The 23,684-nt window shown below is 58.0% G+C and overlaps 3 protein-coding genes across 7 annotated transcripts in view; 2 read left to right on the top strand and 1 right to left on the bottom strand.

The window, feature by feature from the left end:
• The window catches only part of LOC111145731 (TSC complex subunit 1), a 47,360-nt gene extending 43,274 nt beyond the window's left edge, over positions 1 to 4,086 (top strand). For all 3 annotated transcript variants that reach the window (XM_022500891.1, XM_022500890.1, XM_022500892.1), the window contains exons 21-23: positions 142 to 329; positions 415 to 576; positions 903 to 4,086. In XM_022500891.1, coding sequence (XP_022356599.1) covers positions 142 to 329; positions 415 to 576; positions 903 to 1,419 — 867 coding nt within the window. In that variant the 3' untranslated portion in view covers positions 1,420 to 4,086. The remainder of the gene's footprint in view (positions 1 to 141; positions 330 to 414; positions 577 to 902) is intronic.
• Positions 4,087 to 7,275: 3,189 nt separating this feature from the next.
• On the bottom strand, positions 7,276 to 17,214 carry LOC111145973 (sperm acrosome associated 9). 3 transcript variants are annotated; one of them, XM_022501320.1, is made up of 5 exons: positions 15,221 to 15,370; positions 11,519 to 11,699; positions 9,071 to 9,273; positions 8,222 to 8,369; positions 7,276 to 7,339 (listed from the first exon to the last, which is right to left on the bottom strand). In XM_022501320.1, the coding sequence occupies exons 2-5, from the start codon at positions 11,660 to 11,662 to the stop codon at positions 7,328 to 7,330; spliced, it is 507 nt and encodes a 168-aa protein (XP_022357028.1). In that variant the 5' UTR covers positions 11,663 to 11,699; positions 15,221 to 15,370; the 3' UTR covers positions 7,276 to 7,327. The 3 variants fall into 3 exon arrangements, with proteins under 3 accessions (XP_022357028.1, XP_022357027.1, XP_022357026.1); XM_022501319.1 differs by lacking the exons at positions 7,276 to 7,339; positions 15,221 to 15,370 and adding an exon at positions 17,171 to 17,214 and having other exon boundaries at positions 7,366 to 8,369; XM_022501318.1 differs by lacking the exons at positions 7,276 to 7,339; positions 15,221 to 15,370 and adding an exon at positions 16,736 to 16,819 and having other exon boundaries at positions 7,366 to 8,369.
• Positions 17,215 to 17,447: 233 nt separating this feature from the next.
• Positions 17,448 to 23,684, top strand: part of LOC111146225 (adenylate kinase 8) — a 114,936-nt gene continuing 108,699 nt past the window's right edge. Inside the window, exons 1-2 of the mRNA XM_022501679.1 lie at positions 17,448 to 17,564; positions 19,899 to 19,983. Coding sequence (XP_022357387.1) covers positions 17,481 to 17,564; positions 19,899 to 19,983 — 169 coding nt within the window. The 5' untranslated portion in view covers positions 17,448 to 17,480. The remainder of the gene's footprint in view (positions 17,565 to 19,898; positions 19,984 to 23,684) is intronic.

The following is a 23,684-nucleotide window of genomic DNA, read 5'->3' as shown; positions in this document are numbered from 1 at the left end:
CTTTCTTTGCAGCAAGTTGTAGCACCTCAGATTTCCAGCAGCAGTGCCCCAAAGCGCCTCCTTCGTGCGCAGAGCCTTGCTTTCGCACAACGGAGGTAGCACGCTTGTTTCCTCGGGGACTAACTCCAGCCCCTCTTGTAGGAGGTGGAGATGATGAAAGCCGCGTGTCGGAAAGAACTAGAAAAAAACAGAAGCCACGTTCTCCAGCAGAATCAGAGGCTTGATACCTCCCAGAAACGGATTTTGGAACTGGAATCCCACCTGGCCAAGAAAGACCACCTTCTCTTGGAGCAGAAGAAATATTTAGAAGATGTCAAAGTCCAGGCAAGGTAGCTTCGGTGGGCACGGGTTTCTGCGGTGATGGTTTCTTTTGTCAGCGGGGCTTCTTATGTCCTGGGGTGGTCTGTGTTTCAGAGGACAGCTGCAGGCGGCAGAGAGCAGGTATGAGGCTCAGAAAAGGATCACCCAAGTGTTTGAATTGGAGATCTTAGATTTATACGGCAGATTGGAGAAGGACGGCCTCCTGAAGAAACTTGAAGAAGAAAAGGCAGAAGCAGCTGAAGCGGCAGAAGAAAGGTAGGAGCAAAGAGGCGGGAGCAGTGGCCTTGTCCCTGAGCCACCAGCAGCAGAACAGGGCGTGAGAAACTGTCCCTGGTGGCCTCTCTGGTTCCCTGTCCTTGGCCGTGAATCGCAGGATGTGGTCACAGGAAGTGCTCACATGTGTGATCTCCACGTCCCGTCCCACATTGAGAATCGGTGTCTCTCGCCGAGGCCTCACGCTCGGGTTTTCCCGCTCGAAAGCGTAGAGTTCGGTGTCGGCATGAGCCGGCGCAGTCGCGCGCCTCCCATCCCCACCAGCGCCGCCCACACCGCCCCTCTTCTCCTCCCTGGATTTCTTACAGGCTTGCCTGTTGCAAGGACGGCTGCCCGGATTCTGTGACAGGGCACAACGAAGAGTCATCTGGCTACAACGGCGAGACCAAGCCCCCTCGACCTGGGGGCGGCAGCGCAAGTAGAGGGGGTGGAGGTGGCAGCGGCGGCGGCGAGCTCTCGACCCCGGAGAAACCCCCCAGCCAGAGGGCAGGCCTGTTCAGCAGTCGGTGGGAAACTGCCATGGGAGGGTCCGCCACCAGCATCCCCACGACTGTTGGCTCCCTTCCCAGCTCAAAAAGCTTCCTAGGCATGAAGGCACGAGAGTTATTTCGTAATAAGAGTGAGAGCCAGTGTGATGAAGACGGCGTGACCATCAGTAGCCTTTCTGAGACGCTAAAGACAGAACTGGGCAGAGACCCGGGTGCGGAAGCCAAGACCCCCCTGAACCCCGACGGCCCGCACCCTTCCCCCCCAAACCTGGACAGTGTTGGACAGCTGCACATCATGGACTACAACGAGACTCATCATGAGCACAGCGAAGGATGACGGTCAATCAGTGTTAACTTGCAGGTTGCTGGCTTAGAACAGGAGGTGTGAATGCACGTGCCCAGGCTTTCCTGTTTCCGGGGTCTGGGTGGCTAGCTCACGCGGTGGCAACGGGATGGAGGTCCTTTTGACAGTTGACTGAATGCAGAACGGTTTTTGGATCTGGCATTGAAATGCCTCTTAAGTCCCCCCTCAGCCCGCTCCCCAGCCTGTCTCGTTCACCCGCCAGTGTGGGCTAATCCGAGGGCCAGCTCCTCAGTAGCTTTATTTTCTTCCTTCCCCCGCAATGGCCGCGCCCTTTGAACCTGTGCAATATGAGGCCAGATTGAATCTTTGAGTCTAACACACACTCTCTCCTTTCCTGACACTCGGAGAACGGGTCGGCTCTCCGTTAGCCCAGGTAACTGTGGTGTCGCAGGTAAGTCTGGTTCTGTCCCTTTCTGCGGGGGGGTAGCTTGCGAAGCTGGTTGACTTCACGTGAGACCTTGTCACTGCTTTTTGGTTCTGAAGCGCAGCCCCTGAAGCAGCAGCTCTAGGGAAACAGTGGTTTATTCGCCCGTCCGTTCTTCGGCGGTTCTGCTAAGCTTTCTAGAAAGTTCTGTGTAAACCGTGTGTTGGTTAGAGGCATCTGGAGCTGGCGCCATGGAGACCGCCCTTCCCCTTTGGGAATGCTCTGTCCCTCCTTCCCCGCTACCTCTTATTTATTTGGTGTTTGCTGGAAAGCTGGGACCGCTCCGACCAGGCTGGCGTGGGGATGGTGAAACCTGCTCCCTGCAGGAGGGGAGAGTGGGGGGCTGAGCAGTTGCACGAGAAGCCCTTGTGGACGAGGAACTGTCCCTCGGGCAGGGCTGTGCTAACTGAGCCTCGGGGTTCAGCTCCCCACCCCAGTCTGTCTGCCTGTCTCCTTTCGTGTTCCCGTGAGCCTCTCGTTTATGTCAGCTCCTTGGCGATGCTGCCGCAGAAAGGCTCTGAAGGTCCAAAGAGTTTCTTCAGCGTTTAAATGACCGTTGCTTCTCAGGCTGCTGGAGCCGCCTTGCTGTTGCTGGTTCTAGACCACCAAAAAGGTAGCAGCTTTCTCACGCCAGCCGAACGTTCCGGGGCCAACCCCATGGGGAGCTTGGCGATGCTCCCCTCCCGCACGTTGGTAGTGGCTGAGCCTTCCAGGGCAGAGTCCCGGTGAGCGTTGACAAAGGCGGTCTGACATGCACCCCAGGCTGCCCGCACCTGCTCAGGGGAGGGGACCCCAGCGCAGCCTCTGAACACTGGCTCCGGAGGTAGAAGCTAGAAGCCGAAGAGTTGTTGCTTAGTATCCCAGCTGAGGCCGGGGAGACTGGTAGGAAAGAGCCGATGAACTTGGTTTTTTTCTTTTTATTCTTTTAGTTAAAAGTATACGAGGGTTCAGCCGTGGGTGGGGGAAGGATGGACTGTAATGGTACGAAATCTTACTGCTTACAGACGCTTCCAGCACGTGAGGGGAAAGGTCTCTTCTTTCTAGGGTTGTAGTGGATATTCTAGCACTCCTAACCCGAGGGGCCTAGGTCCCGAGAGACGCTGTGTCGCCACAACTGTGCTAGCGCGAGACCTCATCAGGGCAGGGTCTCCCGGTGCGCCCCGCTGCCCGGCCCTGCCCAGCCTGCCCCGCCAGCGGCCGCTGCACGTCCCGTGTGGACTTGCAATAACCGCACGTGGGGAATTGTTTTGTCCAAAGCTTGAAATTGAGCCTGTTCTATTTACTAGTTCAGTTTTAGAAAAGCAAAACACGAACAAATTTGGAAAGGAAAAAAATGTTAACAGGATTCCTACTGAAACCAGGTCAGAATGCCTACCCTCCCCCAACCCGAGGGACCCGTGCCCAGAACAAAGACACCAGGCATTTAAATCAAAGCCTTTTCCCTGATTAACTGGCAAAGGCAGAGGCTGATGTAAAGAAAAAAAAAAATATTTTTTAAGAACCGAGCAGATCGTACGACTACAGGGAGGGAGGAGGCAGTGTGGTGGCAAGAGCCGCGGCCTGCGAGGGAGGCTCCGCGGACAGGCGTCTGGGCCCAGGGCCCTTGGCGCATCCCTCGGGCCCTGGTGGCTGCTCAGCTCAGTGACTGTGGCTGACCCAAGGGGACTGTGCTCGGCTTCTTTGGGTTCTAGGGTCCCGGCTTTTTATTCGGCCGCGGCTGGGGGATTGAGGCCCGGGGGTGTTGAGGTACGCAGCCTAAACACTTAGGGTTTTATGCCACAAGGGACTCAAGTCCGTAGTAAGGTTTAGTTTGGTTTTAAAAACAAAAAACCTGCCAGGAGTCAACAGGTCACTTGACTGCGCTGCAGCGAATCTTTTTAAGGATGGAAAGGTGAGGGCAGAGGGACACGAGGGAGGGAAGCCGGGTCTGGGAGCTGCCAGGGCAGATGAAGTAGAACAGTTAGCATCGGGGGCAGAGCCGGTCTCCAGACGGTCGAGCAGCAGCCGGTGTTGACGCAGGTCAGGCTTGGGCTGCCTCTGCCCTGCCACTTGGGGCGGACTCGCCTGCCGCAGAGCCACGTGGCCAGTGTGCGTGACCTGCTCTGATCCCCACCTGACACGAGCCAAGGCCAGCGCGGGCCCTGGGGTTGGAGTCTGCTTCTCGGACAGCATGAAATTCGTTTTCACAAGTAGCACCGCAGTATCTTGGGGGTGGGGCTGGGGTGGGGGACGGTGGGCAGGGGTGGACGGAGCGGCTGCGGGCTCTCCATAGAGAAAGTGCATTCCCAAGTCCACTGTAGGACGGAAGCACACGGACCTCTCTCAGACGGGACTTGGAGGGATTTTTAAAAAGCTTTTGACAGGGTTCTGCCCTAAAATCTACAGAATTTGTTAGTATAGCATTGGAAGAAAGATCTGGTCACAAGAAAGAAAAATCCAAAGGCAGGAGACAGGTCATTTCTTGGGTAGGAGGTTTTAAAGGCGTCTGTGCAGCTGAATGCTAGGCCGGCCGTGGCCTCCCTAGCGTGGTCAGCAGAGTGTCCCAGCTGCTGGGGGCTCTTAGTAGGCTCCGTGGGGGCAGCTGCTGTGTGAACCAGAACGCGTATGCCATGTGGGGCGGAAAGGGGCCAGCTCTTCTGAGCAGGGAACCTGGGAGCCACTGACACGGATGGCGAGCCCACGGTGCCACTGTGGTCCAAGAGGCCAGCACATCATGGGGCCAAATCAGGAGGACAGGAAAGGAAATTCCACACCCTGGGCTGTCCCCGTTTCCAGTGGTTTTGTCACAAGAGGCCAAAGTCTCGTGGTTGTGTAGAAGGGGATGGCTGCTATGGTGGCTGCGATGAGGGGATCCCTGTGAGCTGGGCCCTGGGGGTTCAGACTCCCAGTTCCAAATGAAAACATGGGTGTTTCTATGTAGAGAATATAGCATGTGCTGTGATTAGCCAGTGGGGTTTGTACCAAATACTAGAACACGCCACTTGAAGCCAGAAGGAATGGAAGAATGAGAGAGAGGAAGTGCCACGTGCAGGTGGTGGTGGGGGGAGGAAGCCACGTGGGTTGAGCAGGGGTGGCGGTGCAGAGGCTTGGTCTGGAGCTGCGGTTGGGGTGGAGGGCCACCCAGCCCGGGGATGTTCTCGGAGAGGCCAGCCCCTCTCAGAGTGGCCCCGGGACAGGCCTGATGCCACCCACATCTGCAGGGACGAGAGGGTCTCGTGGAATGACCCCCGCCAGCGCAGCTCCCTCTACTCCTTTCCACTGCCCGGGTGCCTGCTAGAAACTGACCCACGTCTCCAGCCCCAGCACGTCTGTGTCTGTCTCTGCCTAGACTTCTGTAATGTGCGCCCCCCGCCAGCTGCAGCGGTGCCATCGGTCGCCCTCGATGACGCTTGTCTGGGTAGGTGAAAGAGCACGTGTAGGTCGGGGCCTGGCTTCAAGGCTGCTGCTGTGACCCTTGTCCCCACGTGGCTCATGTCCCCATCAGTGCTGCTCTGACGTTCGCGGGGAGAGTGGGTTCCCATCTTTGCCTCGCCGTCCTCCGGTCTGTATGTGCTCACCTGAGAGAAGAGGGGCCGTAGCGACGAGGGAAGCCTGCCTGGGGTAGGGAGGGCCCGTGTCTGCGACTACAGAGGAGCCCTCTGCCCCCTTTCTCTCCACCACCAAATCGTCCATCTGGGAAAAGTAGGCTAGTTGAATCATTGGAACAGATGTTGTAGAGGAGACCCCTGCGAGTTTGAGAACCCCCAGATCAACCCCTCCTCCCTTCCCCCACTCGCTACAGTGTTCAGACAGGAGGCTACCCGCAGACACTCCGGCTGGTCAAAGAGGTGGCCGGGCGTTTTGCACGAGGAAGAATCAGTGATCACTTTTCGGAAGACTTCTGTGGACCATAATAAATCTGTAACGGAGGAACAGATGTTGTTAAGACGTAATCTAGTTTCGTAATTCAATCATGGGTCAGCTGCTGTGGCTAACGTGCGGTGTAAAGGGTCCCATCAGTGAAAAAAAAAGGGTTTTTAAACTGACTGCTTTTAGTTAAATTTGAGAAAGTCCTCTCTTGTCAAAAGGTTTAAACCTTCCCGCCTCGATCTTAAAAGCATGTCAAACAATCCACGTCAGATGCCGTAAACAAGAACTGTGAGAGAAAATGGTACAATCTTAGTGAATGGGAAATGGAATCGAAGGGTCTGCTGTCCTTCTTAGGATGTTCTAAAATGTCAAGGCAGTTGCTTCTGTTTAACTGTGAACAAATAAAAATCTATTGTTTTGCACTACTCTGCTGTGTTAACATGACGTGACTCACGCTGGCCTCCGAGGGACTCCTAGGCCAAGCAGGGACCCGCCCACGGATGCAGAAGGCTCCAGCCTGGCTTGGTCACCGCAGGTGGCTGGAGGAGATGCTGGCAAGTAGAATCTGCCTTTTGTCTCTCTGAGACCCTTTTTGTTCCAGCCAGTTCTCTGACCCACAGCCATAGATCCTGTCTCTGCCTCCAGTTCCCACCTTCCCCCACGGATGGGCCTGGTGGCATGGGGGGGTGACCTGGGTCATCCCCACCCAGGCTCTCCAAGCCGGGTGGCCTGCGGGGCCCGTGCTGCTGTCCCGCCTCGTGCTTTAGTGCAATCGCCTCCCTCTGGGTTGGCGGGCCGTTGGCTTTAATACAGGCCTTTCGAGGGGCACCTGGGTGGCTCAGTGGGTTAAAGCCTCTGCCTTCAGCTCAGGTCATGATCTCAGGGTCCTGGGATCAAGCCCCGCATCGGGCTCTCTGCTTGGCAGGGAGCCTGCTTCCTCTTCTCTGTCTGCCTGTCTCTCTGCCTGCTTGTGATCTTTCTCTGTCAAACAAATAAAATCTTAAAAAAAAAAAAAAAAAAAAAGCCTTTCGGGTGCCCAGGTGACACGGAAGTCCTCGAGAGCTTACCGGTCACATGCCGTGAGCGTGCCAGGGAAAGCGCAGGCGGCACCCACCGCCGTCCTTCCCTTACGCTGGCAGGGGTTTGAGGCAGGCAGGGAACCACGTCAGACGGTGGTTCGACCAGCCTTGCCTCTCCATCTCTTCCTTGGAGCAGCCACTTGCAGCTGCCCCGGAAGCCAGCGTGCTCTGCCCGCGTTAACGGCAGAAGCAGCTCTCGGAGAGAAAGACTCCGAGACGGCGGTGTTTATTCCATCTGGAAAGCTCAGGTGTCTGTTCAGATCTTGTCTGAACAGCTTCTAGCTACAGAAGGCCAGTCAGGAGCCGGCCTGTGGGCCTCGGCATGAGCCCCCGAGAGCAAGAGTCTGCAGTGGGTGCTCCTGGCCCGCGCTTTCGCTGCTTGTGAGACCACCGGCCAGTGTCCTCTGAGGTCTGAGGGTGAATGTTGTTCTCTGTGAGGAATAATTCCCAGGAACCCGAGCCAGGCAGAAAGGTGGAAGAACAATTTTTTATTCCTGTCGGCCGCCCCGAGGAAGCAAGAACACAGAAGCTAGGTTGCGCCCTGCGGAGGGAAAAGCCGACAGTCAGCCGGCACTTCCAGCTCAGAAGCCAGACACACATTTTAGAACGTCGGGGCCAGGACTGTGTTGTGGACAGCAGGACACGGTCCTTGCACAGGAGCCACGAAATCAGAATTCTTCCAGCTTCTCTCATGGTCTCCCTCTCCCAAGTAAAGGAGAGCAAAGCCAGGTTCATTCCCCTTCGGGTTTTGGTCCGGAGACCTAATCACACCGAGGAAGGCCACCGTGCTGGCCCTCAGCGCCCCCGCGGGCCGAGCAGCCGGGCCTCACCTGCAGTTGCCACAGCGGCGGGAAAGGCGCCAGCAGGCCTCCGGCTCAACGGCTCAGCCCGAAAGCCAGAACTGCAGCGTGGCCAGGCCTGGCCGGGTGCAGGCTGGAAGCCCCCAGAGCACCCGGGCAGGCCGCTGGCCCCAGCTCTCAGCAGCCTCCCCGGGACACCCTCTCGCAACAACACTGGACGTGGGGTCCTTGTCGCTGGCACAGAGCCCGACACTCAGAGGCGGGGAGAGCTTAGCAGTGAAAGAGAGAGGGAGAGAGGTTCTCGACAGTACATTGGGCAAGCTCTCTGGGGTTCATCTGTGGGGGGGGACTGGGGGGGCCGAAGGATGGATCCGCCGGTGGAGACCGAGTTAAGTGACCAAGCGCCCTACGGGCCGCACCAGGTTGCCGACTCTGAGTTAGAGTCTCCCGCCGGGTGGTCTCCAGGGAGGTTTGGAACATCCTCTGTCCTTCCCCCTAGGCCTGGGGCTGTGTTTTATAAGTCGCCTACATTTGTGCTTTCTTAACTGAGGCTGGGAGCCTGCGGTCCAAGGAGGACGAGCGGCCGCGCCGGCGGCTTCCTGGTGTGCCTGGGGCTCACTCACGTGCTGTAGGGCTTTGCGGGGCAGCTTCTCCGAGTGGGCGACCCACTCTTTCATTAAGTCCAGGACGATGGGGATGAGGCTGACGACACCTCCGTAGTGGTTCCTGGCCTCGTCGCAGCTCAGGTGGTTCACCACGTCGTGCGGGTACCTGCGGGGCGGCAGGAGGGGCTCCGTGTAGACCGGGGCAGGCTCTGGTCCTGGACGCTCCTCACAGTCCCCAGGGGAGGCTTTGAGCCGTGCAGGCCTGGCCGCACTCTTTACCGAACTGTGTGGTTCGGTGGGCTCGTGGCCCAGGAGCCCCGGCTGATCCAGCTGTGAGGGGCAGGACCCTCGAACCACTGTCAGTCAGGGACGCTGGAAACCTGTAACTACTCCAAAACATGCTGGTTGGTCCCGCTGCCTCCTCTCCAGCCCGATAACTCAACAGTGTGCTCCAGAGCAGGGCGCTCTGGGCTGAGGGGCGCCAGGGCTCAGAGTCAGGGAGCCGCACACACTGGCCCTAGTTGGGGCTTCTCCATGGGCTTCTGGGAAACTTGGGCCCTGCAACCCCCTTCCCTTCGCCCAGTGCCAGCTCCAGGGAGAGGGCTTGGGTCCCGCTCTACCTGTGGCCTCAGCAGCCCTCGTGTGCAATAAAGTGGCCTGTGGGGTTGGCCCCTCCAGTAAGCCTGTGGGCCCGGGTTTCCCACTGGGGCAGCGGGTCCAGACTGTCGCCACAGGCTCTGTCCGTGGGACGTACCTGCCCTCTCCCCAGAAGCCTGCTCCCTCCTGCGGGGGCCCTCCCGTCCCCGCCCGCCTCATTCCCCTCCGCCTGCGCACAGGCCACCGGAACAGGCCCAGGAAGCAACTTACTTGGCTCTGAGGCTGCTCAGGTCGTTGCTCTGGCTAACAAGGGATTTGCATTTCTCAAGCAGGTTGTTGGTGACCGGGGTGCCGGAGTGCAGGGCTTCGAAGTGCTGACACAGCTTGTTCAGTTCCGCGCAGATGTCCAGGAACATGAGCAGAATCCGCCGGTCCGTGGAGTTGTTGCAGTAATGCTCCGTGTAGCTCTGCACCTGCGAGGGCGCGCACGACGGGAGCTTGGGGACCAGTCACCCCGAAGCGTCTGAACGCAGAGCCACTGCCTGCAGTCACACTGACGGAGGGTCCCGGGCGCCGTGCAGGCCAGGCCTTGCTGTGCGCAACTCGCCCCCTGAAACCCCACGCACCGGGCGCCTTCTGCAGCCCTCAGTTTGCCTGTGACCGGCGGGGGCTCAGAGGTGAAGAACTTGCTCTGCCGGCAATGAATGTGGCCAGACGGCACCCCCTGCCCCGGCTCGGGCTCTGAGCCCCGCCAGCACCTGAAGCACAGAGCACGGCTCCCTGACCTTGGATGCCACAGGCCCACGCGGGACCCACTGCGGGGCACGGAGAAGACACTAGAATCCTCTGAAGAGTCATTGTCCTGTGTTTCCAAGGCAGAGGAAGGGGGGGGACAGGGGAGCCGGGAGAGGGATCATCCGTAGAAGAAAACGTCTTTACCTCACACCACACACCCCGACATCAACTCTAGGAGAAAGCACTTAAATGCCAAAACAGAACGAAAGCTCCCCGTGACCGTGTTCTGGACGCAGGAGTTGGGACGCCTTTCTCAGGTCATTAAAGGTGTTCAGAACGGGGAGACGGCTGACCCACTTTCAACCCACTCCTTGGCGGGGAGCCGAGGTCCTTCCCAGGCAGGAGCTCTTCCTCTCTAGGCAACCTGGGACTCCGCTCCCCGCATCGCTCTGGTTCTGAGGTCAGGCGAGCCAGGAGGCCTGGCCTCGGGCCGAGGAGGAACTGGTTCCCGTCCAGGCAGGATTCACTGGCCCATTTCCCAGACACAGGCCCTACCTGTGACGAGCGGGTGGCCGGGGGCTTAACCTCCCTCCTCTAGCAGCCAGAACATTCTAAGTCTAAACCAGCGTTTTCTGGCTGCTGCTGGTTGCCCTTCTGTTGCCAGGGGAGGTCTTCCCCAATGATCTGAGTGGTTCCAAGTGCAGCAGCTCCGTGTGGGGGCAGAGGCTCTGGCAGCTTCCATATTTGCCGCGGAGGGCGAGGGAGGCCTGGCCCGCAGGGTGACTCCAACAGAGTCACTGGGCTACCTGGTGTGTGTGCGTCAGTCACCTCTGGGTAACCCAGGTCCGGGGACGGCAGGGTGAGGCCCGAGAGTCCACGCTTCCCCTGGAGAGTCAAACCCTGGGGCCACTGTTTACCAAGAGCCTTTGCTGAACTGAAGGCGAGAAGACCACTCCCTGTGCCCATGAGGGGCTGGGGCCACTGAGCACTGACTGATGCAGAGTCAAGCAGAGAATGGGGGCTGGGGCGGGGGCGGGGTGAGGGTCTCAGATGCTCCTTCCTGACACTGAAAACCTGTCCAGTGGCCTTGGAAGTCTGAGCCTTTGGGGAATGGGCTACAAAAAGAATGTAGCTACTTGACTTCCAAATAGTTCAGGGGAAAGAGGCTATTTTCTGTAGGTTTAAAAAATGTTCAAGTTAAAAAATCGAGAGAGGCTTTTACATCTATTAGAAGAAAGTTTCTGAAGGATGCTACTGGCAGGGCTCCTGCTCTCTGTGGGTCTGTGCGCTTCTCCTAAGCAGGTCACAGCTCTAGTGCCCGCACCCGCCCCACCCCGTGAGCGGCTGGCCTTCCACAAGCTGACTCGTGGGCCCGCAGCATGTCTGCAGTTGGGACGGTCCCTAGGTGTGCGCTACTTGCTGGAAGGTGTGCTCGGCCTCGAGGCCTCCAAGTTCTGCAGAGCACACTGAGATAGCAGCTAACCCACGAGGACACCAGGTTCAGTGAAAAGGTTTGCACATGGGGGCTAGAGGGCGGAGCAGTGTGCTTGGCCCCTCGCAGCTTCTCAGACCCCACTAGTGTCCGACAGCCAGGACCACAGGCGTCAGACACTGGCTGAGAGTCTCCCTCATGATCTCCCTAAATCCGCAAACTCCCCGGAGGTTCTCACTCTGCAGAGCAGACAACCGGGCACAGACAGGTGCCTCCGGGCTGGAGGTCACAGAGGGCACGTGGTGCCGAGCCGGGACCTGAACCCTGGCCTCCAGTCTCCAGCCCGAGTCTGTAACCCCTCCTCACAGGCCTGGGGAGGGGACGCCTGGCTCGTTCCACGAGTCAGGCTCCGAGTCCTGTCTCTGGCACAAAGCTGCCTGCCCCCTCCGGGCCTCAGTTTCATCTTTCAAGCAAGGTATTGCCCAGGAAATCTGCGCCTGGCAGGCCCCCGAGGGCCCAGCCCCACCGCCCGTCAGCCCAGGAGCCGCCACCTGTCCGATACTGGAGATGGGCCGGATCTTGTCATGGGCGTTCTCCCTGCAGCGCTCCAGGGCGGCGGCAAAGGTGAACTGCTGCTGCCGGAAGAGCTTGTACTTCTGCTCGACGCTTCGAAGAGACTCCTTCACCTCGTTCATGGTCTTCCTCCGCGGTCACTCACAGGAGAACGGGGATCTGTGGGGAGGAAGAGCGCGGGGGTGAGGCCCCGGGTACAGGCTGCAGACCCAGCTCTGGAGTCCCAGACCAGCCTGCATAGGCCCCCTTGGGGGAGCACCGTGCTCACTGCAGATCCTCCAGGCCGTTCAAGACTGAAGCAGAACCTGACCCACGTCCCTGTACCCTCCCAGGACATGTTCTCTGCCATCAGCTGTGACTTTCTTCCCTCAAGTGTGGGCAAGGATTACTCTGGTCCCCAGTTTCTCCAGACCGTGGACACACACACACACACACACACACACACACACACACACACAGCCTCCAGTGCCTTCCTGTGCTGTCAGCCACAGAGGGGATCACAAAATACGTCACAGAAAATTAAATCTGTGACTATCCCTTTGGACCAAATCATTTTAAAACATCTGCCTCTTTGCAATTGGTGGCAAAGTCTAGGGATTGTTTCCAGCGGGCCAAGCAGAGGAAGAGCCTGTACTAGGGGGTCGAGTGTGAGAAGATGCGGTTTCCCTGCTCTGTGCTTGGGTCAGGAGCCCTGATCTCAGGCCGGCACATTCTCAGGGAAGGGGCTGGCCCTCGGCAACTCCTCCCTGCCTCCCACGTGCATTGCGGGAATGAGCCTGTTGGGAAACATGAACGCCGTGGGGCGTGCTCTCTTTTGGTGCCTCACAGACTGTCCCTGGTGTGGCTCAGGTAGTCCACAAGGTGTCTAGAATCTTCTGTGAACAGAGAAGGCTGTGGCTTCTGCTCTCTGTGACATCATGGTTTTGCTGAGCCCATGCCAGAAGCCCAGGTCCCAGGTCCCAGAACGCCAGAACCGGAAGAGAACCCAGTCGGTGAACACCGCCCCCCTTAGCTCCCGGCGGGGCAACTGAAGTCCAGGTGTCACAGCGAGCTTGTCAGACACAGCCTAGGTCCCAGGCTTCCTGACACCGAACCACAGTCCTCAAGGCTGCCCCAGCCGCCGCACCTCCGCCACGAGGCACCTGCACTTCCTGTGCCCTGCGTGAGCAGGGGTCAGAGGCGGCTGAGCCAAGCTAGGGTCCAAGTGAGTCGCCGCAAGGGCCGGGGTGGGGCCGGAGACATTCCAGGCTTCCCGGCAGGCCCCAGGTAGAGAGGAACGAGCCCGAGGGAGACAGGAGGCCGTTTCTTTCTGCTGTGTCTCCCTCAGCATCCGGAGCCCATGGCAGGGCTGGAGCAGGGAGGGCGTCTCCATGCCAAGAAGAGGGATGGAAGGAAATGCAAGAACAGACGAGAAGGTGGCCTCCAGGACACAAAGGGGGCAGCACATCAGAGACACTGGGGTGGGGGGTGGCGGGGTGCTGGGAGCTGAGCTTCGCCAGGATGGGCCCTGATAACGGTCCCCTGTGAACCTCAGTGGATCGAGAACATTCAGGAGCCGTGCCCAACTCCGCCCCCCACCCCCACCCTGGGGGCCACCATGCCTGTTCACCCCCAGCGACCGCAGCTCCATGGGGGTGGGGGACCTGGGCCAGGGCCAGGAAGGGCGCCGGTGTCTCCCACTCAGTCCCTTGCCCACTGTGGGTGAGTGGGAAGGGGAGCCTGGGTTGTGGGGATGCGGTGGGGGCCTGTTGTTTGTCAGACACCTGGACCACCTGCCAAGGTCCCCCTATCCCCTGCCCAGAGGCGGCGGGGGCAGGCGTGGTGAAATGCGGCAAGGTTTTGGGTTGTGCCTCCCATGGCACAGGCTTACCGGGCGGGTGAGGCTGGTGAGGCACGCGGTGTGAAATTTTGGGGGACACCACAGAGCGCAACAATTGAGCCAGGTAAAAATATTTCACACGCTATTTGAAGAAATAAAAGTTAATACCAAAAAAGTCCACAAAGTACCTGAATTTTACATAAACGCGGGATGGGATCCAGTGCTGGGAACAAGCAATACTGATCCCGTCTTTAAATTTTTAATAGTTGACTCTTGATGGATTTTTTCCATTTATTTTGATTTTTTAAAATGTTATTCATCCCGATTACAGGGGCTTGGGGCTCCCTTCACATTCTGTGCCAGGGCAACTGCCTTACTTGTCTCAGTTTGCCTAGTTTGGGCCTGGGGCTTATCAGTGCCGTGGGGCTGAAGGCCTAGAAAAGTCGGAGCCTAGCACACAGGTGGGTCTCTGGGGAGGAGGAGGGGAGCACGTGCTCTCAGCCTGGCCTTCCCCCATTAATACTCAGGGCTGTGGTGGGTGGTTAAGAACCCAAGCCCTGGAGTCCCATAGTCCTGGGTTCAAATCCTGATTTCCCTACTTCTTGCCAGCCTCGGGGTGAGCCTCTGAGTGCCAACATGCTGTCGGGAGAGGACGGGGCCAGCCTCCAGCCTTGAGGTGGCAGGTGGCAGGTGTGGAGCCCAGGGCCCGGAATGCGGCAGTGTCTGGTTGCCAGGGCGGTCAAAGTGCTGTGATTACACGGTGTGCACACAATCACGGGAGCACGCCACGACAGGCATGCTGTGCACCCTGAAAGCAGCAGAGGCTGCTGAGGGCTTAACCTCAAAGGAGAGAGAGGCGGGGAGGGTGGGCAGAGGGGCGGGACCCTGGCTAGAGGCTGGGAGGGGGTTATGTAGCAATATTGTGAGCAAGCACAGAAGGCACTGGACAGGGTAAGGCCGAGGGACCCTGAGTGCCAGACAAAGCTAGGAAAACCACTGGAGGCCAAAAGGGGTGAGAAGCATGTCATAAGTTCATTCGTTCGTTCGTTCATTCGTTCTGCAATGCCTCCCATACGCCAGACACCATTTTGAGTGCTGGGTATACACAGCATCCAGACAAGATCCCCTTCCCTGGACGGATTTTATCTTTCAGAGTGGGAGGCAGAAAGTAATGAGTAAACAAACCCTGTTTTAGATGCTAAAGAGAAAAGGAAGCAGGGCAGTGGGACGGGTGTGTTGGAGGAAGGGCTTCACGGTCTGCAAGAGGGTCCTTTGCAGGAGGGGTGGGGCGACTAGCGCCATGCTCCAGCCTTCGGGGAAATCCTCAACACCCACCCAACCCACCTAACAGCAGTTACCCTCCAGGGGGCCCTTGGACAACCCTGGCCATGCATCAAGTCCTCACCTATGAAGGAACCATGATTATTCACACGTGACAGATGACAAAGCTGAGGTTACCCAGCTAGGAGAAGTGAGCAAACCAGGATTCCCCATTCAGCTCTGCCTGACTTTATACAGTCTGGGCTTTCGGATAGCTCCCTCCCCACTCTGTGATGGTCCACAGAGACAGACATGCCAGACATCAGACTGACCAGGGCTGGGAGCAGGTGGGTTGGCTTGAGGGAATACCAAAGTCCTGAAAAGCTGCCTGAACCCTCCTACTGTTCCACATACTGGCTGGACCCCTGGGCCTTATTTCCACTCCCGTTGAGACTTTTCTCTGTTCCCCATCCCCTAGGGGGCTTCCCTATGTGTCTGACTCCCTGCCACCCTCCTGGGGCTTCCTGGGGCGGTGAAGTTCTCTAAGGCTACAGCACTACCTTGGCTGGTGGCCCCAAGAGCCCCTGAGAGCAAAACTGACTTGGTTCTTGATCCTAGCGACTTGTGACATGCACGCCAGGAATGTCGTGAGAAGAGCTGTAACAAGCTATCCAAAGTGATCGTCCCTTGAACGAGACTCAGTGCAGCCAAATCAGTGGATGAAAAGCACAGAGTGCAGGCACTTCTCGATCTGGGGGAGGAGGAAGGAAAAAATGATTACCCCATAGGTTTTAGGCTTTAATTGATTTGTATTTTTCCAGGCTGCTAAAGAAGATTAAATCGTGGTATGAAAAGCGCCTAAGGCTTAAAATAAATGAGGAGAAAGGCAAGTCATTTCAGAAATGTCCAGGAAGCAAACTGAACCTCTCCAGTGCAAATTGAGGGTTTGGTTGTTGTGTTCTTTGTTCAGGGGGAGGCAGCTCCCTCTTCTTCCCTAGCTGTCTCTGCAGTTGGCTTTCACGAGCTAACCCAGGTGCATACCTTGAGGAAGCAGCTCTGAGGGGAGGAGGAAGAACGGCAGTCTTTGCCACTGGAGGGCATGTCTCTGGGCAAGTGGCTGGTGGTAACGGCTTTGGCTAGGTGTCAAGATGCCAGTCCTGGCTCTGCCTTTGCTTAACAACTGAACTTAGCCAGGAATTTCCCCCTTTCTGGGCCTCCGTTTATCCAGCTGTAAAATCAGGGGGTTTGGATTAGAAGATCTTCAAGGGGACTTCTGATTTTAATGCTTCACGGTCAAGAACTGAAGCCTTAAGTCATTCATGACTGGAAGTCACTCAGCCAACTACTTTTCACCATTCGGATCCTCCAATTTCTTAGCGGTAAAATGGGAATGAAAGTACCTACTTCTCAGGGCAGGTGCAAAGATCAAACGAGGTAATATGGCTAATAGTAGCCCCTATGCCTTGTGCACTTCCTACACAGCAGTGACCCATACTTCGGGTATGTTAGCTCTGGAATCCTTCCTATAAGCCCCACCTCACACGGGGGGAAAGAGGCACAGAGCGGGCTCACCAGGCTAAGAGCCAGGACTTGAACTCGGGGCAGTCTGTACCGACAATGTCAGACGTCCTGTCTGTCCGTCATGTACAGACCCCATAGTTTTTTTTTTTTTTTTAAAGATTTTATTCATTTATTTGACAGACAGAAATCACAAGTAGGCAGAGAGGCAGGCAGAGAGAGAGGAAGAGAAGCAGGCTCCCCACTGAACAGAGAGCCAGACGCGGGGCTTGATCCCAGGACCCCGCGATCATGACCTGGGCCAAAGGCAGAGGCTTAACCCACCAAGCCACCCAGGTGCCCCAGACCCCATAGTTTTGTTAAGAACACTGAGAGCTCAAAACCAGGAGTAGCTCCTCCTAAAAATGGCAACAGACTAAAGCTAGAGCTCCCGGTTCAGTGCTGTCTGACGCCAGGCTGCCCTGACCCACGGGGACTGGTGCGCCGCCAGCGCTCCTTCCCTCCACCACGTCCCACGCCACCCCGGTCCCCTCCATTCCCTTCCCCTGGCCCCCCGGCCCGCTTTAACCTTGCTGGTCCTAGAGCGCCCTTCACTTACAGAGGGTTCTGAAGCTGGAGTGCCTCCGAGGGGGTCTGGGGCCCCGGAGGGGCGGGGAGGCCCTTGCCGGGGCTGGGGAGGCGGATGGGTGGGGTGGGGAGGTCGATGAGAAGGGGCGGGGCCGCGGGCCCGATTGTTCCCGTGGGTGCCATAGCAATCGGGTCACGTGGCAGACCCGCCCCACCCCGTGAGCCAAGGCCTTCGCGTCCCAGGGACTCCCCTACTTTTTCAAACCGTTCTCCAACTTCTATTCATTTTAAAGATGGGGAAACTGAGGCCCAGAGAGCAGAGCTAGGCGGCCCTCGGAGCTCCCAACGCCCGGGTCGGGGTGCGATGGCGGAGCCAGCGCAGGACCCGCCTCCCGTCCCCTCGGTTGGGGTGGGGGGGGTTGACGTGACCCTGGGCGTCCCAGCCCCGGGGGCCCTCCCGAGGCACCTCTGGTCCTAGAAGGCCACTGCTGGAGCGGCCTGAGGGGTCCCGCTGAGACGTGCAGACGGCGGAGCGAGGCCGGCGCAGGGAAGCACCTGCCCCGGGGAAGCACCAGGCCCCCGGCGGCTGAGCGCGCGGGCGGAGGAGCGGGGGACCAGGCCCGGCTCCAGCCTCGCGGGCCGGCGGCCGCGCGCTGATGACGCAGCGCGGCGGCCCTAGCGACGCGGTCTCCAGGGAGCGGGCGCGTACTAATGACGCGGAGGCGCGCCGGCCCTAGCGACGCGGTCTCCAGAGAGCGGGCCCGGGGCACCGCGGCATGGACGCGACCACCGCCCCGCACCACATACCCCCGGAAATGCCCCAGTACGGGGAGACGTACCACGTCTTCGAGCTGATGCAGGTGACCGAGGCAGCCCCGTCCTGTCGCGGCACCGGGCGCGGCCGGGAGCCTCCGGCGCGAGAGCGGGGTGCGCGGCGGCGACCCCGCAGCTGAGGGGCGTCCCACTTCTGTACCGCCGGGCCCCCGAGGGGTGACTCGGTCGGAGGACGCCCTTGCCCCTAACCTGCGGACCCAGGACGGGGGAAGGGGGCGGGCCACCCGGCCAGGATTCGGTCCCGGCTCCGGGCGGGCCGCTCAATGGCCTGGACCAAGTCCCGTTCTCTTCTCCGCTGGGCAGCGGTGCAATGCCAGGTTGCAGGAGCTGGTCTTCGGGGACCCCCTCCCGCACTGACAGTCCCCAGCCTGTCTGCAGTGGTGGTTTCTGAGCTGCGGAGTGTCTGGGTTCAAGGTGACATCGCTGTCCCCAAGACGGCTGCCTCCGGGGACAGCAGCATTTCCCAGGTGGCCCGTCTTCATCAGGGCCAGGAGTTCGGCTGCTCCCAACCTCTCCTGCTGGGCGTCTGACTCGACTGGGCCCTCTGGCCCTGTGTGCACTTTGGCAAAGCCCCGCTTCTTCTGGTGGCCCTTCTGCACCTCCCAGCAAAGCCTTTCGGGAGCTGCACTGAAAGGTCTGTCCCTCCGACGTTGTGACGGCCAAAGGGAAGCGGGAGCCCAGTTTCCAGAGCATTTGCTCCTCCAGACACAGCCCATCCCCAGAGGGGTCACCCGTGCTTGTTTGAGCCTCTGACCCACACATGTGAGAGCAGAGCTCAGACTCAGACCATCGCCGTGTCTCCAGCAACCACAGGCTTCCTTTGGGAAGTGTTAACTGGCAGAGGGAGGGAGAGAGAGTTCTCTGAACCGAGCAGCCCGTCTAAGAAAACGGCGGTAGCAGGGTGAGCAGCTCCCCAGGGGCGCTGTGTCTCAAAGAGTGCTGGTGGGATGGAGCAGTCTGCAGGCGCTTTCGGTCCAGGATGTCCAGTCCTTAGTCATTTGTGTGTGTTCCCTCCGTGGGTTTTACACTTTTTAGTTTCAAATAATTTCAGACCCACGGGATGTTAGAAAGATAGTACAGAGTTTTGAGGTACCCTTCCCCAGCGCCCCCTGCGAAGACCATGGAGCCTCCCTCCTCGGCATTCACAGTTGTACCAGACGGTTCAGCAGATGGAGTCCTTATTTGGATCTCCTCCGTTTTTACCTGCCCTTCTTCCCTGTTGTGTGTGCACCGTTCTAGGAAGTGTTACCACGTGTATCGATTCACATAACCACTACTACAATCCCACTTTTACTCAGTCGTTTTTTGAAATCAACCCATTGAAAAAGAGTTAACCTGTTTTACTTCCTGCTAAGCAATATCCTTGCTATCTGAGGTTCCCTGATACACATTCAATACTCAACTGTTTAAAAGTGAAATAAAAACACTCCTTGGTGAACCATCTAGCATCATCTCATCCTGTCTCCATAGTGAGAGCCGACTAGAGGCCTGGGCCAGTTGGACCTTCCAGCAGATGGGGAAGCCGAGGCTTGGGGAAGGGAAGGGACTGGCTGGTGAGGTGCAGAGGGGAGCTAGGACTTCTTATGTCCCTAAAGGAAGCTCCTTGCTGCGCCAGCGCAGATCCTATTACCTACCCAGTTCTTTCTGTGCCTCTTGCTCTGGAACCATGGAAGGTGCTTTTCCTTGGAATTAAATGGCCAGACGATCCCAGGACTGTTTAGAGCCCAGGCCGGTAAATATTCTGTCCCACCCCAGAAGGACACGGGTAGCAGTGGTGGCCATGCGCCCCGGCAGACATCGGCTTTGGGCATCTACTGTGAGTGTGCCCAGCACCAGGACAAGGGTGAGGCAATAACGGGGACACATGGGGGCTGCAGGAGCATGTGACAGGATTTATCTAGTGAGTGTGATCAGGAAGGTGTGTTTTCATGGAGACTGGAGGACTCAGGGGGACAATGTTCTAAGCTGAGGGAACAGCATTTGCTAAGGCTCTGAGGAGCACATGAACATGGTGCATCAGGAGAACTGAGAGAAGGCTAGTCTGGGAAGCACAGATGGACAGAGCGCCCACACCCTGGGCCCGCCTGTTCTGAGGTCGGGGTGCAGTCCTTCCAGGTGTCTCCCTGGCGATACCCTACGGCCCTTCTGTCATGCCTCTGCTCATGGGGACCCAAGCAGATGGCAGCTGGAACAGGGGCGGGATCCCAAGTTCAAGGCAGGTTTGATGGATGTGGAGGAGAAATCAGGCCCCATAACCCGTATTGGTAGCAACCAGGATTCTGGGCTGCCGAAGCCCGAGCCCGGGGCTCTGGATGCCCATGCAGCTGTTAACCACCTGGGTGTCTGCCCTGTGCCCACAGAACATGCTGGAGCAACTCCTAATCCACCAGCCCAAGGACCCCATCCCGTTCATGATCAAGCACTTGCAACAGGACAACGATAATGGTGAGTGATCGGGCCTCCTCTCCCTCCCCCCACCGCTTGACAGCTACGAACCTCTCCATCCTCCCTGTGTCTGAGGGGAGGGCTGGGCAGGGTGGGAGGGGTTTTGACAACTTGGGGTGGTGGCTGATTGAAAAATGCCTGCATTTCTTTGAGGGGACACAGCTTAAAAATTCTCTTGCCAAGTTATTAAAACGAAAACCTCCAAACGAATCATGGAATCAATTATTAATGCTTTTGTGGGTCCCATCTGATCTCGCCTGTTGGGTTTAAGCTCTGTGATGACTTCACTGGTCAGGTGTAAATTTGGTTTCTGGGCTACCTAGACAGGCAGCACTTGGGTCTTCCTGATGGTCTCATGACTGGTGCCCTTAGGGAGTGCCAGAGCTCCCCCAGATGTCGGGCCAAGGGCAGGTCGGCTGGACCCAAAGCCAGCGCTCAGGACCAGGGAGAAGGCGGCGGGGGGGGGGGGGCGCTCCATTCCACGGTTGATTTGCCAAGTGGAGGGAGGCTCATTCCAGTCCCGTGTGAGCTGTCAGGGAGAACGGGTGTCTGGGAGCTTTGATGTTTCTTTCATTGGCGCTCTGGCCGCTTTGAAGGAGACACCAGCACACCAGTGAAATTAGCACTTGGCACAGCTGAGCGGGGCAGAGGCCTGAGATGCCCCGTGGTGGGGTTCGCACACCTAAGATGAGAAAGGACGCTGAGCAATTTAAAAAACAGCTGCAAAGAAAGGTGAGAGGGAGGAGACCCCAGGCCTGCAGGTGCACCGGGCACAGCTGGCCTTTTCGGCGTGCCCCGCCCCCTGATCCTGACCTGTCTCGGGCTTGGCTTTTGAGCATCAGAGAGGCTGCTCGGGGACCAGGGCCATTTCACCCACCTAAGCAGAGTGGCTCATGGAGAGCACAGCCGTGCCCCTTCCTGAGCCTCTGGTCAAGGAGACTCGAGAATTGACGTTGGCTGTGAGCCTGTTTGCCCCAGGTGGGCATGGAGCCAGGAGCACCGAGGGCCGGGAGAGCCCCCTTCTCAAGCTGTCCACCTGGCCTTCTTGTGTTCCTGATGGGGTGACTGTGCCCCACAGAGACGCCCCTAAGAGGCCTCCGTTCTCTGATTGGCTGTTTATTACCTGGCACGGGGGTGCAAGGTGGCCACGTTCCTTCCCGGCGGTCCTGCCACAGACTGCAGTGTCCTGGTTCGTACACCGGCTGTGCTTGGGTAAGGGGATGGAGGTCGGCGGGGCGCCGGCGGGTCTCGGTGCCTGGCTGCGGGGAGGGGCGGCAGGGGCCACTTCGTCCTGCTGGTTTGAAACATTCCGCTTTTGGGTCCGCGTACCGGGGCCCCGTGTTCACCAATGCCGAGCCCCAAACCTCAGCCAGCCCCACCGCTGGAAGTTCAGGAGCTGAAATTTGAGGCTGGTTCTCATTATACCTCCATCGGGCTCCTCTGCTCCTCTGCGTGCAGATCCGGTCGTCGGCCTCGACTGCCCGCCTCACCAGCACCTTCCTGTTGTGGACTCAGGGCTGGCCTTACCGCCACCTCTGCCGCCTGCCCTCTCCCTTCACCCCCTTCCATCCTCCTCAGCACCCCTCCATCATTCACGGTCTGCTTGCCAAGGCCACCTGCCACGGAGCCTTGATTCCTTGTCCACACTACCCCGTCCTGTTGCTCCCAAGCAGGGGCGAAGAACGCAGACGCGCCCCGTCTGACTCTGGCTGGGGCCAGCCTCCTACCCGCCTCAAGAGGCTGGACGCGGGGTTTTGGGCCTGATACTCTCCCAGGGAGCAGAGGTATTGGATCCCAGGAACCATTGTTTTGGGGGCTTGATTTGTTCCTACAACCTTCCGCTGCCTCTCCCAGGCCTTAGGCTGGCCGCTCTTTTGAATGTTGGAACATCCTTGCCCTTTTTGCTCGAGTCCCAACCACTAAATGAAAAGCAGAGAGGAACACCTGTGGGTTCCCCCCCCCCCCCCTTCCCACGCCCAGGCTTCTGCCAACAAGGGAAGCAAAACGTGGGGGAATGAGCGGAGGCTGGGCAGAAGAGCTTTCCGGAGTTTTCTTGGAGTGGGGGAAGCCGAGAACAGTTTAATTCTGCTCTCGTGTGTTTTGGAAGAGGACAGTGGACAAGGGGAGGCCTTCTGATGTCCAGTGAGCATTTCCAGTGCCCTGGGCCGGTGAGTGAGGTGGTCTCGCCTCCTTCCAGCCATGCAGGGGCCTGTGTTTACTGGAAGCTGGTGCTCAGCTCTTCTGCTTACTGGGTATGGTGTGGAGTGGGCAGAGGTGCCCGTGGCTAGTGGCTGGTGTAGAGGGAGAGAAGGCTCCAGGCTCATTCCGGTGAGCAGGCACAGGAGGCAATGAGGGGAGCCCCCAGCACAGGGCTGGCAGCCCCTTCGCCTCGAGAAAAGCAGATTTAGTACAAAGTGAGCATTTACAGTAGCCCTGGGCAATATTAAAGCAGGTGATGGTGTATATAATGGTATGTTGCGTTTTTTATCAAACGTTTGTCCAAGAAAGCTGTGTATTAGAGCTCCAATACCTAAGGGTTTTCTTGTGAATTTTAAATCATGCTCCTAGTTAAACCTCAAAAGGATCTGTGGATGGAAAGGTTTTTTGATTTTCTTTGAAGTGGTTTGAAGAAGTTGATTACTCCTGGCAGTTAAGCAGCCTTTTATGACACTGTTTATAAATAATTACTCATGAGCAGAGCCGGAGTTCCAAGGTGTTAGATTTTAAGAAACTGAAATTAATCACATAAATGTGTGTGAGAAATTAGGTGGGGAGAAAAGCCGTGGATGTTCCCCTTTTAAAGCATTTTCATAGATGTGTACAATTTGGGTGCCACTTATTGGAGCCCAGAAGGGGAGGGTTTCCTCAGCAGCCCGGGAGCCCCACGACTTTGTGGAGATGGACGCCTGGCTTGGGAGTCAACTCATTCCCCAAATGTTCTTGTCCCCCAGCTCATTCCCCTTCTCCTCAGGCTCCGCAGGCCCTGAGTCCCGTTGGGTCTTGCCTGAGCTTTGAGGAGCTCGAGCAGAGACCTGTGGCTCGAGTCCCAGAGAGGCTGCTGGGCAAAGGGCATGGGAGCCAGACCAGTCCCTCTGCTGCTCCCTTCCCATGGCTCTGGCCTGCAGGATGCTGGAAGCTGTGTCCGCCGTCTGGGGAGGGCGGGGAGCACCCCAGCCGAGCCTGCCTTGAAGAGGAATGTGCATGCAGGGGGTTGCCGAGCTGGAGTGTGGCAACATTAGTCCGGGAGCCCGGGCTCGAGGAGATGCCCCTGGTGCTGCCTTGTCCAGAGCCCTCCTGCCCCCACATCCCTGATTCACATCACCACCAACAGGAAGGATCTGGGGCTTCTAAGAAGCGAGTTCACACATCATCGGGGCTATGGACCAGGTTTATAAGTGTTAAGAAACGTAGGAAACAACAGTGCTCTAAAGCAATTAGTTGGGGACACGTAAAAACCAAAGATGCAGCGAGAGCCGTGACATGTGTCCAGGCTGTCATGTTCTCGAGGAGAGGGAGAGAGCAGTTCCCCGGTCAGGGAACGGAGGCACAGAGGATGGCCGCTCCCTCCAGTTCCCGTCTAACGCAGTTACCCATGCTCTGTCCTGCTTCGCTCAGCAGCGTCCCTCCCGGCCGAGCAAGGACGAGGTGCTCCAGGAGCGAACCAGTGGGTCATCTGAACCTCCATGTTTTCCCTGAAAACG

Source organism: Enhydra lutris, unplaced genomic scaffold (assembly GCF_002288905.1).
Source record: "Enhydra lutris kenyoni isolate GAN:26980312 unplaced genomic scaffold, ASM228890v2 scaffoldscaffold13, whole genome shotgun sequence".
In the NCBI taxonomy this organism is placed as follows: Eukaryota; Metazoa; Chordata; class Mammalia; order Carnivora; family Mustelidae; genus Enhydra; species Enhydra lutris.
The sequence above is the reverse complement of the archived record's forward strand: the minus strand, read 5'-3'. Positions and strand labels throughout refer to the sequence as shown.